Below are 20491 nucleotides of genomic sequence, written 5' to 3' on the forward strand. Positions count from 1 at the left end.
ACGCCGCGTCTCCTCCACTCGCACGCATCACTCCAGGCCGGCTGTGCTTCTGCTGTACTGTTGTAACGAACTGCTGGTCCTCTCCTGTTCTTCACTGTCGTCGCTCCCCGTAGCTCCTCCGTAGAGACGTTTAAAACAGCTCCGAAAAAACATCATCCCTCATGCCTATATAATGAGGGGTTTTGTTAGCGGTATTTTAACAATTTTTAAAAATGGATAATATGAAATGCTTTTTTAATATTTTGACAGAAAAAAAACACAGGAAAGAACAAAATTTAGACTTACAGTTGCCCGTCTTCTCTTTCTGTGTGTGCGCGTTTGTGAAAGAGAGCTTGCGCAGCACTTGGACAATGGTACTTTTAAATCCATAAGTAATTAACATGCTAGTTTTCATACTAAATGATTATGTAACATAACTAGGTACTTTAGTTATTTTTTACACAATAACATTACACATTCATGTTACATTTCTCAACACTGAGAATGAATAAATAAATGCTCGTTTCTCCAGACTCGCAGTTGTAAGTCATCCACAAGTCAGAGCACTTTCATAAAGCCATAGCAATTTCAAGTTTATGTAGATTATAATGTTCAGAGTGACTATGAATGGCAGAGCGTATTTTTAGAGTCAATCCATGCGATCACGCAGAGGATTAAGTAAACTCAATTCAATATTTCAACAAATCTCCCCCAGCCTGTTTACCGTAAGGAGTCAGAAGCACCGAGACTGCGGGACGGCGGGAGTGGAAGGGGGATCGAGCGGGATTCTGTATTGCTGTCTCTTTTCAATCATAAGCCTTACGCATTTGTCAATCATTCTGGCTTGCTATTTGGGGAATGAACCAGCGCTATGATCGGTCAAACTCTTCTTCTTCTGCTGTTTCTTGATTTGAGTACAGCGCGTGCACCATGTTTTTGCGTAGTTTAGAGTGACAAATCGTACCAGCGTACTTTGAGGTCAAAATGCGTACAGGTTGGCAGGTCTGAGACTGTTCTATATCAAATAATGTATTTTTGATTTAAAGGCCTGAATTGATAAAAAGAAAAAAAATTCTTACTTTTTTGCATTCTTCTACATTTAGTGCAGGGGTTCCAGCCAGTCAAGTAGTTTTTTGCATTATAGCAATGGTCTGAAAATTGTTCTGTAAAGAGAGCAGATTAATCACGTTTGACCTTTCTGTAGTAGGCTACACATAAGGGGAATGTTACCATGACATACAAAGCAATTGTTGCTGTTACTATGGCACGAACATTTAATCACTGCTAACATTCATTATCAGTCCCCTGTGTTTTACACTTTGCTCATTCGTCATCAAGGTTTGACACTTGTCATTTTACTGTCACTTTATGTGTCACAGCTTTATATGTTTTCCAAGCAATGTTATTTCCACTTCGTTCTTGTTATCAATCTTACCCATGAACTTACCATGGTCACGAAAAAGCAATGTTCCTAAAAATAATATTTCTTCTAAATCCTCAGCAGGCCACATTTCCACATCATTATAATCATATCCTGCAAGCAAGACATTTCCAGTGTTTAGTAAAACATCACCAGTCATCACCAGTCATCAGTGATCTGTGTTGAAAAAGCCAACTCACCTTTAAGGTCTTGTTCGGTAATGTGTGCATATTTTATATGCATGGTTTTTGGGTTGATCAGTATAAATTTCTTGAGTAATGGGTAATGTGGAGGTTCGAAGTAATCCCCTGCAACCAAGATTTGATCTATGATGTGGTTCGCTGTCTCATCATTCAGGCGCCTTCCTTTTTGTCTGATGAACTCACTCAAGGTCACATAGTCAGGAAGAGGTTCCATTATCAGGATGTTTTGGTCTTCCAAGATGAAACGGTCATATAACTGTATGAAATGGACTCTGTTTGGATGGTTTTGCACTTTCAGATATGAAGCCCCCTCAAACTGAGGCTAAAGAAAAGAGATTGACAAAACATTTGCTAATTTCAAATCTCCTAAATAAATGAAAGATGAAAACATTAGCTATGCAAGTCTCGCATCAGAAAGAAACGTGATGGAAAAAAGTCCTGGTGCTGCAGGTCCTTGTACTACAGGTGCGTAGAGCCAATGGTATATTAGGGACCGTTCGGTATTTATGGAAAGGACCACTGGAGGAAAATAGGGGAGGGTCATGTCTTTTTATTCTTTGTTGAGGGGAGGGTCATCCAACTTTTTTTAGTCTAGGAGGAGGGTCACCCAACTTTTATATTCATGAAAACAGCAACATTTCAAAGTGGCTTGTTTGCTGCATATCTTTTACATGTAGTTCCATGTTGCTCTCGCGGGATCAGCCCACCATCTATATCAGATGGGTCTGACCCAACAAAAATCCAGTTTGGCGCTGTTTGACAGTGCGCGCGCACTTCAGAACGCGCTCAGAAAAAGTGCATCATGTCAGAATAGAACGCCAATGAGATGTTTACCCGGCAAAGCTTTAAAGCACGAGCAATTAATGAACTTTTGTGATTGCGAATAAGTGCAGTGTCCTGTGAGTGTAACTCTACCGCTGCATTAGCATGTGTGATGTGAATGTACGTCGAGTTTTACAGTATTGGGACTGATCGAGGCGCCAGAACTGCAGCTGATAGAATGTGCGCTGTAGCGCGATACTACCATATTTTGTTTCCACGATAATGTTAGTGAGTAAATATACTGAAATTGCCACCATAACAGTGAAGTGTGATGTGTAAGATGTAGGGCTACCACATTTTTAAATTACTATTAGTATAATTTAAGTTAACATAATAAAATACGTAGACCTACACCAAAAAAATAGTTGAGGATAAATTCATTAAAATTGGGCAATTCCAGCGTTATGGACGTGACATTTGCAGTCAAAACTTGAAATATAAATTCTCAGAAAATGCATTTAATACCAATATATTGAAATGTCTGTTAATATATCCATACTCCCTTAATAAAGGAGTCAAGACATTAGAAAAATATCAGTCTACACATGCATTTTATATTTAATATGAGGAAAATACACATGTGACGTGACACAAAAAAAATCTAACTTTTAGGTGGCAAAATATTTTTTAGTAATTCTATGAATTACACTGCGCAAACCAAAACATATATACCCACCGGATGAAGAAGGGTCGGCCTCCACAGAACATAAAATATTATTTTTATTTTATTTTTCGTGTTCGCATTTATGTAAAAAAAAAAAAAATGTTACGGGCCTTTTACCTTTTTATTCATTCTTCACTATTCAAAATAAGACCATTGTAAACACATCACACTTAAAACAGACCACATTTATACAGTAGTTAAAGGTCGTCCCTGCTCGATAGTTTCACCTTACAAATTCTACGTTCTGTCTTTATGTTGTCTGTTATTAAAATGCATTCAAATGCTACTTCGTTTGCTTATGTTACTGCTCATGTTTTCTGACCTGATATTAAGGATGAAAACACATCAAAATAACATTAAGCTAGCGACTGCTTGTCGTGTGGCTGAGCAGTGTAGCGAAAGGTTAATCATATTATCCTTACTTGTATTAACATACAAAAAAACAAAAAGGGAAAACAGCTCTCAGACGGGAACCTACTCTCAGATGGGAACCTACTCCCGTTCTCTTAAAGCAGTCGTTCATAGAGTTGAACGACACACATCACTACTGTTTCGCTGACGGTGTTTCATTTACTGTTGGTTTTACTGTTGGTTTACTGTTCATTTACTGTTGGTTACCAATACCACGTCATCCATTTAAACAACCTGATGGAAATGCACCTAATTCACATTTTTTTATTTGAAAATGATTTGCTTCACGTTTGGATGGAAACCCAGCTAATGAAAGAATTTTTGTAAAAATTTGATGAAAAAATCATCATTTAATAAAAAAAAAAAAAAAAAACTTTACATGAACTCTATAACAGATTCTTCTAGGCTTTGGGTGTGTAATTCAGTTATATCTCATACTATCTACATACCGCATTTAACAAACCAATTCTTGCTAGAGAATTTCATGAATAATTAAGTCTTGTCAACTTACCGATGCTTCCCAAAGTCTGCACCTCTCAACAAATTTGATTTCAACCTAAAAAAATAAAGACAATATTTTGCACATGATCATCTACAGTCTTTCACTTTTTTAAACACTTTTTGATCAAAACTGTCAACACTGATGTTTATGGCAAGACTCAAAGTTCACAGAAGGAAACAAGAGACAAAAAGTTATGGAGAAAGAACAACATACTTTCAGGCCGTCCGATCTTCTAATTCCTTCATGTACACAATCACCATGTCTCAGTTCCTTTCCCACTTTATAAAGAGACTGAAAGTATATATGTTGCTGTGTCGGGTTATCAGGAAATATTAAGGTCACTGAAAAACACACAACAACAATGTGTTAACATACAGCATGAGACAGCATGAGAGAACACACCAGTGCAGATCAGGTGAGGAGCCAGTATGAGTGGAGATTACAAACAAAACCAGAACAACAGATTTAAATGGACATGAATCTAGTGGGATACGCAGGCTATATTTACCTCTACTATAAGTAAAAGTAGCATATATGTTCTCATTAACGTAACTGTAGCAGCAGGGGGTTGTTGCTATAATGAATTGTCTCTAGAACTAAGGGTGTAGAAATCGTACTCGGTTACTAACGTAACCTCGGTTCTCTCTAGAAGAGGGAACGAGTACTGCGTTTGTAAAACGCTACGGGAAAAGTCTCTTTTCACGAAATACTGAAGCAAAAATTATCCTTAATTTTCATATTTGCAAAACGCGTTGCGGCAGTGCACAGCTATGGCGAGACGGCTCGCTGTTCTGCGGCAACTGCATGAGCCTATCGAGCGAGGGCTGATGCAACATCAGACCAATGAGAGCGCTTTGCGCGCTCCTCGCCACTTCCCGCCGAAACGGGTGTGGCCATCCCCTATAAAAGGAGCTCGAAAAGGCTGATTCACTTGGTTTTCATCGCCGAAGCGAACCAGAGCGAACCGTACGCACGGCAGGGAACGCAGTACTCGTTCCCTCTTCTAGAGAGAACCGAGGTTACGTTAGTAACAGAGTATGTTCTCTTACGAGAGTCCTCTCGTACTGCGTTTGTAAAACGCTACGGGAACCACATGTAAGACGCCGTGCGTGCTGGGATAAAACACCGATCACTGGAAGCTAGCCCAGGTATACAGTGCATAATCACCAGGTAGACTCAGAGAGTCTGGGAATAAAAGGGGGAACGACCGCCCTCAAATGGTTGCGTCCTTAGACGCGATATAACATCACATAGGCAGGGAGAGGCCTGGCTAATGTGGGAAATGTGGGTCTTACACAATTCTGCCCAGAAATCTTCGGTGGCGCTGTGCGCCTGCGATATCAGTGCCGTAGATGGACAGCTGATTCGACTACACCGAAAGCAACTTGGCCTGCAAGGCGGGAACTTCTAGGTTGTAAAACCTTATAAATGTAGACGGCGAGGCCCAGCCCGCCGCCATACATATTTCCTGTAAGGAAATCCCGCTAGACCAGGCCAACGATGAGGCGACGCCTCTCGTGGAGTGCGCTCTAACGCCCAACGGGCACTGAAGGCCCTTGGCGGTATAAGCCAGCGCTATGGCATCAACTATCCATCTGGATAAGCTCTGTTTCGAAACAGCCATTCCCTTGGAACGTCCACTGAACGAGACAAAGAGCTGCTCAGTCTGTCTGAAGACAGCGGAGCGGGACACGTAAGCTCTTAAAGCCCTAACGGGGCAAAGACAGCTCGAGTCCCCTTCCTCACTTGATCCCGGCAGGGCAGACAGGGAGATAACCTGAGCCCTAAACGGTGTGTCGAGGGATTTTGGCACGTAACCATGCCTAGGTTTGAGTATGACTTTGGAGTCATTAGGCCCAAACTCTAAGCACGCTGGGCTCACGGAGAGCGCGTGCAGATCGCCTATGCGCTTCACCGAAGCGAGGGCCATCAAAAACACTGTTTTAAACAACAGATGTTTGAGGCTGATAGATTGGATAGGCTCAAAGGGGGCACCTTTCATGGCAGCCAAGACCGTAGAAAGGTCCCACACCGGGACTGAAGGAGGTCTGGGTGGATTCAGCCTCCTAGCTCCCCTGAGGAAGCGGATGACCAAATTGTTCCTTCCCAGTGACTGGCTTAGCGTTGCTGTAGAGAACGCTGCAATAGCCGCCACATAAACTTTGAGCGTGGAAGGGGATCTGCCCTTGTCCAACAGCTCTTGTAGGAAGGAGAGAACCTCCGTCACCTCACAATCGAGGGGTGATAGGCCCCGAGCTGCACACCAGCCGGAGAAAACCGACCACTTCGAGGCATAAAGCCGCCTGGCCGACGGTGCTCTAGCCTGAGTGATGGTATTCAGCACTCCTTCCGTGAGATCAACGGATATCCGTTGAGCGCCCACGCATGAAGGGACCACAACTCCGGGTGTGGGCACCGGCCATGGAGCGAAGTCTGCTAACTGCATCAGGACTGGAAACCAGGCTTGGTTGTCCCAGAACGGTGCTACAAGCAGTACTGGGCATTTCACTTCCCTGACTCGCTCTAATACCTGAGGTAGGAGGGAGATCGGGGGAAACGCGTATAGCGGGCAGTGCGGCCACCTGTGGGACAGCGCGCTGTAGTTCTTTGAAAAGAACACGGGGCAATGAACGTTTTCTGGGGACGCGAATAGGTCCACCTCCGCCCTGCCGAATCTCTGCCACAACAGCCGGACTGTTTGTGGGTGTAGAGACCATTCGCCCGGGGGAACGTTGTTCCTGGACAGTCTGTCTGGACCCAGGTTGTGGGTCCCAGGCACATGCACTGCTCTAAGCGAGCGCAAGTTGTGCTGAGCCCATATTAGGAGGCGCTTGGCCAGCCTGTATAGGGAACTGGATCTGAGACCGCCCTGGCGATTTATATAGGACACCACGGCCGTGTTGTCCGAACGGACTACGACGTGTTGGTCCTTGATTTGGGGACAAAAGCGCGTTAGCGCGTTGTGCACTGCTAGCATTTCTAGGCAGTTGATATGATGGACCTGATCGACTTTGAGGCGTAATTGGCCGAACGCCCACGCTACGCGCGGCACTCGCGCTTTCAGCCAGAACCGCAGAGGGCGCATGCGAAGCAAGCCCAGCTGGAGAACTGACGATGCTGAGGCCATGAGACCCAGCATCCTCTGAAACTTTTTGAGCGGGGTAATCGCACGGCAGCGGAAGGACCTCGCTGCGTGCTGAATGTGCAGCGCGCGCTGTGGTGACAGCCGCGCCGTCATGGACTGCGAGTCCAGAACGATACCCAGAAACGAAATCGTTTGACTGGGGTTCAGGGAACTCTTCGTCCAATTGATCATGATACCAAGATTCTCGAGGTGATCGAGTAACATGGTTCTGTGCTCCACGAGCTGTGATCGTGATTGAGCTATGATCAGCCAGTCGTCCAAATAATTCAGCACTCGCATGCCTCTGAGTCTGAGAGGAGCGAGCGCTGCGTCCATGCATTTCGTAAATGTACGAGGTGCCAGGGACAAACCGAATGGCAGGACTGTATACTGGTATGCCCGACCCTCGAAGGCGAATCTCAGGCTTCGGAAAATCTCTAGATAGAGCGGTAGAAGGCGGCGAAGGCCAGCGGCTTCAAGGGCTCGTCCCGCTGAAAAGCTTGCCTCGACGACGCTTGCTTCCTCGTGATCCAGCGATGCGTGAGCTTCGCTGAAGAGATGAAAATCAAGTGAATCAGCCTTTTCGAGCTCCTTTTATAGGGGATGGCCACACCCGTTTCGGCGGGAAGTGGCGAGGAGCGCGCGAAGCGCTCTCATTGGTCTGATGTTGCATCAGCCCTCGCTCGATAGGCTCAGTTGCCGCAGAACAGCCAATGAGCGAGCGAGCCGTCTCGCCATAGCTGTGCACTGCCGCAACGCGTTTTGCAAATATGAAAATTAAGGATAATTTTTGCTTCAGTATTTCGTGAAAAGAGACTTTTCCCGTAGCGTTTTACAAACGCAGTACGAGAGGACTCTCGTAAGAGAACTCAGTTTACTCGCTACAAAAAACTAGACTACAGCACTGCAAGATAACTGGAGACTCACGGTCTGTTGGCTTTTCAGGTGTTTGTGGACGTTGCTGCGAATGCTCGCGGTCAGGCACAGAAGGATGCACTTTGAAAGCAAAGAATATTAATTAGAAACATTTTTTTTATCAGCACAGAATACAGCTGAATGATTAAAGTAAAACTGTCCTGATGTTCAAGTGAATAATAAGCAGGTTTAGCATTGAAGTTCAAGTTACTAGAAGAGTCACAGCCAACTTACAAGCACAGTGCTAATGCTGTGCTGCACAGAAGTCACACAGTAATCGTGTCTCCAGGGGTGGGCGATATGGCAAAAAAAATCATATCACCATTTTTTTCAAGAAAATCATTATTCACGATTTAATCACGATTCTATTTTAAATTGGTTTTATTATTTTGCAAGTGACTGAGCATAACACATAAACTAGAGCATAAACTAATGTCCCTATTTTAAAAACAGAGCCTTAAAAGGTAACAACATATAAAAAAAATAGTTCCCCTCAAATTGAAAATTGTCATAATTTCCTCTCAGTTACCCTAGTAATCCAGAATTCTCGTGAGAGCACAAGTTGAATTTGCTCAGCGAGTTACTCTGGTGTCGAGTAATGATGCTCATTAAATATGCCCTTGTATCCGAGCTGCACCAATCAAATCGGGTTATCTCATATACTGTAGGCGGGCCAGAGGCGAGCTAAACAGAGGACGACAGCGCTGTGACGTCACGTCGAAGTCATTAGTAAACATTGCAAGATGGCTATGGATGAACACCAGTTGTTTGAAACGACTTTGGCCGCTACAATGAACGAGTTAGACTTGGCTTTTTATCTAAAAGAGGAACAGAAGACGGCGGTCAAATCGTTCCATTTGCAAGAAGGACGTTTTTGCTGTTTTGCCGACCGGATACGGCAAGAGTCTTATCTACCAGTTAGCTCTGCTGGTAGCTAAGCGTATGGGGTTTATTGTTGTGATTGGTCGTAGTGTTATCCAATAGCCCAGTTGCATGCAGTGAGATTTTCAAATGCACGCTTAATGCCGCCCCTCGAGCTGGCCGAATTTCATTAGTCGACGCCAGACCGTTAATCTTTCAGATTTAGATCTAGATTTCCAGGCTAATCTCAAGCTGTTTTAAATCCGAATAAATTTATTTCTTCAGTTGAAAATAAAAGTTATTTTGAAGAATGTGGGTAACCAAACAGTTGCTGGTCACCAGTGACTTCCATAGTACAGTTTTTCCTACAAAACCAGCAACTGTTTGGATAGCCACATTCTTCAAAATATCTTATTTTGTGTTCAGCACAAGAAAGAATTGAAATTAAAATTTTTGGGTGAACTTTCCCTTTAAAGTGCCCCCATTGAGAATTTTTTTCAATTATGTAGTGTAACACAGCTCTAAGTGAATGAAAACATCCTGCAAAGTTTTAAATCTGGAAGTGCACCGTTTATAAAGGTATTGTCTTTCAAAAGTAAGAGTTGACTCTGATTCAGTTAAATGAATCATTTTAAAAACTAATCCTAAACCGTTTCATTGTGACGTCAAGACGAAACATTAGCATATTTCCCACCCACTTATTGCGCACGCAAAGACACCAGGGAAAACTTAAAGTGGATACTGGACAGCATCATGTCGAGAAGATGCTGTGCTCTATAATGTAAAGGTAAAGCCAGTTTCTTTTCACTGCCCAAGGACGATCATGTGAAGAATCAGTGGTTAAAGTTCATCTTTAACACGATACCACAGCAGTACAATCCTAAACTTTTGCTGTGTTCCCTTTATTTTACTGACGACTGCTTCTCAAATCTCGGAGTTCAATGCAGGATTTGCAAAACGCTTGTGCTTGAAAGACCCCTGAGGTAATTTTTTTGGTCCTTATGGGGGGTCCCTTGATGCTTATGGGAGGTTTTTCAGGAAAAACTGAAAACTGAGTGCAGAGACGAGCGAAGAAGAGAGTAGTAAGTATGTTTTAAGTAAGACCAGCCGCTGCTAACAGAGACGCGGATCTCACACGCGCCTCATTCTTTCACGAGTCTTTCAACTCTTCACGTTCATCATAAGACTGCTCTTATGTTATGAAGATACTCGACAAAAATACATTTTGGCATAATTGTGTGTGTTACTGTTCGTTCAAGAACTGAAAATTCAGCTTTGCATCACAGAAATAAATTATAATTTAAAGTATAATAAATTGAAAACCAATTATTTTAAATTGTAATAATATATCACAATCATAGACTGTAAAAAAATAATCACAATATTACATATTTTTTCTGTATTTTTGATCAAATAAATGTTTGATGTGGCTTGATGAGCAGAAGAAACTTTTTTTTTTTTAAACATTAAAAATAGTAATGTTTCCAAACTTTGTAGAAAGATATATATATATATTAAATATATCTTTTCAATTAAATTGTTTAAAAAAAAGAACTTTGTTTTAAACTTTGAAACGTTCCAAAACACGGAAGTAGCGCAATGCCTTGCTATGCCCACTTCCGGCATCAGACTATTAGGCTGGCGCTGTCGTCCTCACACTGCTATGACGTATGGTTCTGCGGTTCTGCAGTGAGACCTATCTCGCATGGCTTTTGGGTAATAGATAAATGTGACCCTGGACCACAAAACCAGTCTTATGTGTATTTTTTTATTGAGATTTATACATCATCTGAAAGCTGAATACATAATCTTTCCATTGATATATGGTTTGTTAGGATAGGACAATATTTGGCGAGATACAACTATTTGAAAATCTGGAATTTGAGGGTACAGAAAAATCGATATATTGAGAAAATTGCCTTTGAAGTTGTTAATTTCTATTGGCGATAGTGCTGCATCCATTCACAAAAATAAATGTTTTATATATTTAAGGTGGGAAATGTACAAAATATCTTCATGAAACATGATCTTTACTTAATATCCTAATGATTTTTGGCATAAAAGAAAAATCTATAATTTTTACCCATACAATGTTTTTTTGGCTATTGCCACAAATATACCCGTGCAACATAAGACTGGTTTTGTGATCCAGGGTCACAAATGTAAAAAAATTTGATTCGTGGCGTTTGAGAATCGATTTTGAATCGACCACATTTTAAAAAACGAATAATCGAAAAATCTATTTTTTTGCCCAGCCCTAGACAATACTATTATAGTATTAAAATAATAGACAATAAAATAAATGGAGTTTCTCCATCTAAAGTCATTAGAAATTAGAATATTCAAACCAGAAAACAGAATTATGCCTAATTATGGCAAGTCAGAAAGAAATCCTTTACAAATCCATCAGAATTTAAAAAAAAGCAAATCTAAAAATTAATCGGAGTCTGAAAGTAGAAGGACTGATTCAGAAACATCAGGCTGAAACGGACATGAATCAGAGTGGTTATAACTAAACTAGAGACTCACCGTCTGTCGTGTCTGGTGTTTTAAACCAGTCATGAGCTAAAATGTTACTTAAGATGATCCCTGACTCTTTGTCATGAAGTTTCTGAAGTAGATCCAGGCATTCTGTAGAAGTTTTCAGAAGAGAGCAGATTAGTCCAGTTTGATTTTGAGATTTGATTTGTAGTTTATGTAAGGTAATATTGCTGTTAATCAGCGGAGGGTTTTGTTGTGCCCAGGAGTAAATAAAAAAGACATGAATTTTCTTTTAATCCACGTGCTCTTAAGCTGTTTTATAAAAAAAAATAGTTTTTTTTTCTATGAAGCCTGATGTATTCCAGTTTTTTGTGCATCTGTTTTACTCTACCTGGTTGGTTGGTTTATTTTTATTTATTTAAATGAGGTATATAAGGTTGCCTTGATTATGTGTTCTGTTTGATACATTTCAGGGTTTTGTTCTTCAATATCCTGCCTTGTCAAACTCTAAATAAAACTAAACTAAATATGTCATTCTCTGGATTCATTGCTAAACATTCACTGTCCATTCGCTGTGTTTTACACTTTGCTTATTTGTCATCAAGGTAATTTTACTGTCACTTGTGTAAAAGCTTTACATGTTTTCAAGCAATGCTATTTCCATTTCTTTCTTGTTTTTGGTCTCACCTTTGGACAAGCTTGTATTTTTCCAACAAAGCAATCCTCCTTTGACCATCCCCTTCAGCACACGGTATAAGCCTTCATTTGTTGCCATTAAAGCATCCGATCTCTTCTGTGCTCTTTCTGGCCACTGGAATCTACCCTCCATTGCTGTAAGGAGTAAGGTTTCAGTTTTTAGTAAAACGCCCTTATTTCCTGTGCATTATAAATCAGTGACTTGTGCTCGAAAAGCAAACTCACGTATTTCAATGAGGGACAGTGCTTTGAAAAAGCTGGTTAACTTGATCTGCATGCTGTATGAGTTGATGAGTACTTTCTTCAGGCTTATGTCCTTATGATAAACATCCTGTTCACTGCAGTACTTTAACGCAGCGACGAGTTTCTGCATGATGTCTTTTGCTTCTGCTTCAGCCAGACAACCTCCTTTTCTTTTGATGAAATCACGCAAGGTTATGGCGGTACCTGGATGTTCCATAATTAAGATGTCGTGCTCTTCCACGTCAAACCATTCATATAACTTTGGAACATGGTCGCTATGTTTCACCATCCGCATTATAGCTGCCTCTCGACACAAAGGTCTGGAATCCCCAATCTAAAAGAAGAGATTGACAAAAGAGTTAGTTGACTCCTAACCTCAAACCTCCTTACTAAAGAGTGAGGGAAATTCAACAAGAATAAATTAACTTTACATGTACTTTACAACTGACGCTTCAAGGCTTTGATTGTCTATTTCAGTTTTTTCTTATGCTGTCTACATATAGAGTTATCAATTACCGAATAACAATTTAATAAATGATTCTTACTAGTAATTTTCATGGAGAATAAAATCATGTCAACTTACTTGGAAATCAAACTGGCATTTCTTAACAAATTTGATGAGCACCTGAAAAAAAGGAGAAAATAATTGTAAACGTAAGTGAACTGATTCATTTTTGTTGTTTACATGATAATCTACAATCTTTTTTAAAACATGTTTTGATCAAAACTGTAAACACTGATGTTTATGTCAGGACTCGAAAGACAGAAGAAAACAAGAGGCAAAATTTTTGGTGTATCCAGAAAGAGCAACATACCCATTTGCCATTTGATCTTCGAATTCCTTCATGGACAATGCCATGGGGTTTCGATGACAGTTTCTTTCCCACTTCATAAAGAGAGTAAAAGGATCCTGAAAAACACACAACAGCTTATGACTAAACACACCTGTGTAGATCAGGCGAGGAACCAACCAGTGTGAAGATCACAAATAAAATCAGTAAACAGGCTGAAATTGACACACATGGATAATTAGCAGGTTTTGCATTTAAGTTCACTAGTGCAAAATGCCCGTGCAAAATCAGTTTTTGTGTGTGTTTTTAGTAATTGTTGGTTTGGTGTGTTTGAGTGCTCATTGTTACAATTACACAGCAAAAGTTCAGTGACATTTTTATTTGTGCATGGTAGAAAGCACACAGTGAACTCCAAGAAAAAGCTATGCTTGAGCAAACAGTTTGTGAAAAGGCAACTACAAATGATGCCCGTGTAAGAGACTGTGAACGCATTGAATAGGATATGTTTAGTTGGTGAATAGCATAGGCTACTATAACACAGTAGCGATAACATTAAGCGTTCCAGAATGAAATATAATATTCAGAAGTAAACAGCATTGCTGACATTTAGATTCAGTTTACATCCACAAATGAATAAGCGTGTCGATTCAGGGAGCAGTGCAAAGTGCCCGTGCAAAACCAGTTTTTGTGTGTGTTTGGTTTCTTGGTAAAGAAAACACATTTTTACTCAAATTAATCAAAATGGATTTATCACGTTTTGGAACCAAACTATAATATTCAGAAGTAAACAGTGTAGCTGACTGAGTGTTTATGTCAGAATGTTTATTTTTAAACCACAACCTCAGAAACACTGACCGACAATGTCCTAATTTCATTTACCTGTTGGGTTGATCTTCACAGGTCCATCTCTTGGGCTACTATCTGTGGCTGGAGTCGGCTCCTTGGTGGGTGTTTGTGGACAATCCTGCCATAACATATCAGCACTGGTCGAAGTTTGTGTGTAATCATCAACTATCGGCTCAGTCTCTGGCACATCTGTTAAAATTGACCAGAGTTCTCCTTTAACTAATGTTAACAAATACAACTTTTAATACAAATTTTAAGAATGTTTTAGTAAATGCTGAAATATTAACTAAGATTAATAAATGGTGTAGAAGTGCAGTTCATTATTAGTTCATGTTAACAAATTAAACTAATGAAACCTTATTGTAAAGTGTTACTGATTTCATGATAGCTAACACTTTAAAACACTGACCGACAATGTCCTAATTTCATTTACCTGTTGGGTTGATCTTCACAGGTCCATCTCTTGGGCTACTATCTGTGGCTGGAGTCGGCTCCTTGGTGGGTGTTTGTGGACAATCCTGCCATAACATATCAGCACTGGTCGAAGTTTGTGTGTAATCATCAACTATCGGCTCAGTCTCTGGCACATCTGTTAAAATTGACCAGAGTTCTCCTTTAACTAATGTTAACAAATACAACTTTTAATACAAATTTTAAGAATGTTTTAGTAAATGCTGAAATATTAACTAAGATTAATAAATGGTGTAGAAGTGCAGTTCATTATTAGTTCATGTTAACAAATTAAACTAATGAAACCTTATTGTAAAGTGTTACTGATTTCATGATAGCTAACACTTTAAAACACTGACCGACAATGTCCTAATTTCATTTACCTGTTGGGTTGATCTTCACAGGTCCATCTCTTGGGCTACTATCTGTGGCTGGAGTCGGCTCCTTGGTGGGTGTTTGTGGACAATCCTGCCATAACATATCAGCACTGGTCGAAGTTTGTGTGTAATCATCAACTATCGGCTCAGTCTCTGGCACATCTGTTAAAATTGACCAGAGTTCTCCTTTAACTAATGTTAACAAATACAACTTTTAATACAAATTTTAAGAATGTTTTAGTAAATGCTGAAATATTAACTAAGATTAATAAATGGTGTAGAAGTGCAGTTCATTATTAGTTCATGTTAACAAATTAAACTAATGAAACCTTATTGTAAAGTGTTACTGATTTCATGATAGCTAACACTTTAATGAATACATAGCCTACATAAAATGTATAACATCAACATTACTAAAAATGAATTTCTCATATTTACCTACTTGATTCTCTGTTTTGTTTGGTAAAGTAAATCATATTTAGTAATATTATCATCATTTCCCTATTTTTGTTTGATGTGTTATGCATTCTAATTGTATCAACATCTTTTCATTGGTATTGGTAATCAAGAGATTACTGCTGCTCTCCATCGAGCGAGATATAACAAATGATTGTGAGGAAGTCATTAAAATATATAAAAACACAACAGACAGACGGGAACTGCTTTAAATACATTTTTTTAACGTTTTTTAAAAAAGTGCCCTTTTTGGTCCTTCCGCCCAAACAAACATAAAATCTCAGAGCATTAGCTATAAAATGGAGTTTGCAAGCCTATGAACAACAGTGGAGGAAAACTAGCACTGGCTTTTGGGTAATAATAGATAAATAAATATGTAAAAAAAAAATCGATTTGTGGCGTTTGAGAATCAATTTTGTATCGACCTGTAAAAAAACCATTAATCGAGAAATCTATTTTTTTGCCCAGCCCTAGACAATACTATTATAGTATTAAAATAATAGACAATAAAATAAATGGAGTTTCTCCATCTAAAGTATTTAAAGAGTTTTCAACAGAGAACAGAGAAACGCTTCTTACAGAGAAACCGTAATATGAGTCCAGCGCTGATCAGGCCGAACGTAAGAGCCAGAGGGATGATCAGAGAAGAGCCTGAAAACACAGGAGAAATAATCAGAGAATATGATCACTTTGAGCTAATTATATTAGAGTTATATCCCTTTGTTGGTTACAAATGTCTCCACTCAAACCAATACTTTCTCCAATTCTTTGTCCTTCATTAGGGCCCGAGCACCGATGGTGTGAGGACCCTCTTGGAATTGCTCTGTTTATTCCAACCCTGTTTTCTCTTTCGTGAAATGATGTATGTATGGGACTAGTATTTCTTTTTTTGGTTAAAGGAGACCTTTTATCTATTAAGTTTATATTTTCTTTAAGATTATGTAACTTCTGTATGTAAAAGTCTGTATCATTAAATGGTAACTTGTCTTTCTGTTGTTATTTTTTAGATTTTTGTTGTAACTACAGTATATGCTTAAATGCAATTCAAGATACTTTAGTAAAACCATGGCTAAACTGTGGTTGTACAACCAATTTGTGGTACATGGTTTATAAAATAATAATTCATAAAGGATACATAAAGCAGGACAGAATTCAACCATTAAAAAGAGAACTAAAAAACACTTAATCCAGAGTTTCTGACAGTAATTACACATGTGGAAACTACCGTTGTCCCACATCTTTTTGGTACCTGGAGCTGCACGATTCTGGCTAAAATGAGAATCACGATTTTTTTTTTTTTTTTTTTTTTGCTTGGATTCAAGATCACGATTCTGAAAAGCTTTATTATTTTAAAGATCTACAACTCCTGAACATAAGGTTACCACACAAGATAGAAACAAAATAAGACATAGCCTAATACTCTTGCTTCAGTCAAATTTAAATAAATGCAGTAAACAAAAAGAATGTAATATTTAAATAAATAAAAAATGACAATTAAACATTGACAACATTCAAGGTATTACGCCAGGCTAGACCTATTGCAGATTCTTAGCAAGAAACAATATCAACATTTTTGTGTATGGTGTTGCGTTGAATAGCACAGCTTTTATAGACGTTTGTTTCGTCTGGCCGCTGGTAACTACTTTGTGATTGAGCAGTTTTGTTTTAACCATCTCATACTGTAGTTTAAGATACCGGTAAATGTTTAACTGAGATAAGTTTATAATAACTTTGCTTTTACTTAATGCTCAGTTGAAGTTTTTCGATAGCTACTACATTAAAAACTATAGCCTAACTGATAAAGTTCACACATTATTTAAAACAAGTGAACAGTCAGTAATAAAATAAGAACAAATACACAAATTATAAGCAGAGATGACTACTAAATAACAAAGTTTACAAAGTCTAACAGTTTATTCAGGTAGCCTACAGAAATGAATAATTCAACTTAAATGTAAAATAACATATCTCTTGTTTTATTTATATCAATGACACAGAAAACAGCAATATTAAGTGTGTGCTGTCACTTTAAGACTACATGGACCGAAAAAAAACTGACAAATAGGCCTTTCTTTCTCAGATGTTCACACATATGACATAAACGAGAGAATACTTGTCGAGGCGGTCATTTAGACCGGTATTCTGACAATTTTGTGTTTATGTGTCCGTTCGAGCACTGTCTGAAAAGCGCCTCTCTCTCTCTCTGTGTGTGACGCGCGAGTCCCGGTTTTGGCTCTTTTTCCGAGATTAAAATTGTTTGTGTAAATTGGCAAGTAAATACACGTCCAAATTATGAACTTTCACTCTATGATGGTTAAATTTAGCAGTTAATCCGCGAATCACATGTTTTTCTGGCGAAACAAATCTAGTGAGATCCGTTCCACCCCTAAGTTAGCGCGTTATCTCGTTGAATATCATTGGCAGAATTGTACAAATGCAGGATTAAGATGTGAATCGAGATCGCGATCTTTTAAGGATCGTGCAGCTGGGACTGTTATTTCTGCATGTGAGTTTTGATTTGTATTAATGTTAACTTACCTGTCAAGTTCTCTTCAGGCTCGTCTGGGCTGAAGATGGCGTCTGCCACATTTAACATAGCAGCGCTGGCCCAATTTAACATGTCCTCCATGTCGCCTATTGTTTTATATTGTTTTATATCTAGATAATCCGTTTGTAAACTGTATTTAATTAACTTTCCTGTATTTGTCTGTAAACCTTCTTTGTGTTTACTTTTCACTAATACCCGCCTGTGACATCATGAACAGAACTGGCGCGCATGTGACGTCACAGAACCCGTCAAGGTCCAAGGTCGAAGCTGCTGCCAAAGCTAGTTCACACAGGATTTTTGGGTTTGTGTACTTGACTAATGCATAAATCCTGGTTTTGCCCAATATATTCCACTTAGGCCAACTGAAGCAGGCCACAAACTTTAAAAACCCATTCAGTAGATTCTATATTACAATATCTCGTACTTAATAGTGCGTATCAACCGTGGTCTTAGCTTAATATCTGAATAAATATTCTGTTGTTTAAGAGAACAATTATTCCGTTTTCAGACTGACTGTCGTTGATCAGTTTAGTTTCCCTTTCACTAAAGGTAATGTCAGATTGCAGGCTACTGTAGAAAACAACTCCATACGAAAGACATAATTAAGTCCTCAAATTCAATAAAAACGGTCTTTGGTTAGCATGACTTCTATTTACCTTTTTTTTATGCAGCGATTTTTAGAAGCACTAGGAGTAGCTACAGCAACCTGTGTGGGTGCCATTCATGAAATGACTGTTGATTTAGCTAATGAATATAAAAGTCTCATAAATTCAAGAGTTTTAATGTTTTGAATCCGCTTGACTGAACCGAAAGATGTCTACTGAATCGACGTGACTTACTAAGACTATAGCCTACTGTATGTTGGTTAAATGAAATGTTAATTCAACAATATAATAATAACACTTAATTCCTATGCAACCTGTCTTGCTAGTAAAAGTTCCCCAAACTGAAATGGACTCTGGCCAATAAAAGTCAAGCAAACAGCCTAAAATTAATCTTCAGAGAAAAAACAGCTAAGACCAAAGTTGCCCACCCCTAATTCACTGTTGCTCTGAGCAAGATGACTGCACTGTGGACCTTGAATCAAATCAAATCAAGTATATTTGTATAGCGCTTTTCACAATACAGATTGTATCAAAGCAGCTTCACAGTATTAAATTAAAATAAAAAATAAAATAAAAATACAACAAGGTTTGTTTCTAGTGGAATTTATTGATTGATAGAATAAAATTAAGTATCCCCAAAATATCCCCAACTGAGCAAGCCAAAGGCAACAGTGGCAAGGAACCGAAAAAACTCCATCAAGTGACCTAATGTTGTCCTAAAACTCCATCAGGTGACCTAATGGAGAAAAAATTAGGTTGAATGTTAATAGGCTACAGTATGCCAGGGTTCTCCAAGCCTGCTCCTGAATAGCTACAGTCCTGACGAATTTAGCTCCAACTCCAATGAAATACACCAGAACTAGCGTAACAAGGAGTTCAGATGTTTTGGGGTATGGTTGGAGCTGGAGTTTGTAGGAGCAGGGTTGGTGACCCCTGCAGTATGGCATATAGTAATAGAGACTTGCTTAGAGCAGTGGTTTCTTATGATCTCATTCAATTCAACAGCTCGTTAGTAAAGACTGCAGGCGAGGCTGGATTGTTGATCTTTTGTCTTCATTGTCTTCAATGACGTTCTGCTGGACTGAAGCATTTTTTATGCACTGTAGATGGAGCCAGTCAGCAATTTCCTACTGCAAGAACAGTGACTTCTGCTGCTGTCAGAATGAGATCTCAATTACATCAAAGTCTATGATTAGATTCCCATGCAGAATGTCAAAAACCATTTAAAGTACAGTTTATCCAACTTTTTCCTACAGCCCATGACACTTTATAGGAATAACTTGTGTTAAACTGTAAACAATCAGTGTAAGGTTCAGACTTACGAATTACTTTCATCAGTCCATGAATTACCCCAAAACCTTGATTCTTTCCAGAGCAATATACATCACTGTAGTAATGTGTCTATATTATGAACTATACATTGCCTTAATTTTTAAAAAGTATATAATATTTAAAAGTGGTTTCCATCATTTTGACAGATTTACCAGCTTTAGAACCATTCTGAAAAGGGAGAAAATTGTATTTTAAAGCATCAGAGTGAGAACAAACCTAGAGACATGAGGATTTGGGTAGAAAAATTTGAAATTCTTAGTGCATTCAAGTAAATTTTAAATTGGATATATCGTGAAGTAAATCGGGAGAGCAGACCAAGAGTATGCTGCAGCTGTCTTATTTTTCTTTTCATAGTGTCAGAGTGGATTGCAAAGAAAAAAGTGCCTCCCATAATTCAAAACGCAGGAAAAATGTGGATACATCAATTAAAAAAAATAAAATAATTCTGGCCAACTGATAAGTCCTACTTGACTAGTGCTGAATTGTCGCTATATCTAGCATAACTGATCATATATAAATCTACATATTGTATTTTTACTTAGTGCTTTGATTGTTTATTCCCATATGAGACTGTAAACTATAGTAAATCCTGTGTCATAATGTAGATTCAGACTAGACAACACAAGACGAGCTTCTACTATTTAGTGACACCTGGTGGGATAATCTTCAACATGTCAACAGATTCAGTCATTATTATTGCTCAAACAAATCATTTTGCACAACTTTACTCAATAGTTGCTTAATCTAAATACTTACACAACCGTA

At 38.9% G+C, this 20491-nt stretch overlaps 1 protein-coding gene across 1 annotated transcript; it reads right to left on the reverse strand.

Moving 5' to 3' along the window:
• Window positions 1–1558: 1558 nt before the first annotated feature.
• On the reverse strand, window positions 1559–17870 carry LOC311090378 (uncharacterized protein; the record flags this gene model as incomplete). Its single annotated transcript, XM_084125637.1, has 14 exons — window positions 1559–1924; window positions 4011–4055; window positions 4215–4342; window positions 8053–8121; window positions 11431–11532; window positions 12070–12213; window positions 12304–12655; window positions 12905–12946; window positions 13137–13231; window positions 13992–14177; window positions 14392–14577; window positions 14792–14977; window positions 15821–15892; window positions 17780–17870. The coding sequence occupies 14 exons, from the start codon at window positions 17868–17870 to the stop codon at window positions 1559–1561; spliced, it is 2064 nt and encodes a 687-aa protein (XP_083981763.1).
• Between the last annotated feature and the right edge of the window lie 2621 nt (window positions 17871–20491).

This window comes from Abramis brama, assembly GCF_963993115.1.
Source record: "Abramis brama genome assembly, chromosome: 10".
Taxonomy (NCBI): domain Eukaryota; kingdom Metazoa; phylum Chordata; class Actinopteri; order Cypriniformes; family Leuciscidae; genus Abramis; species Abramis brama.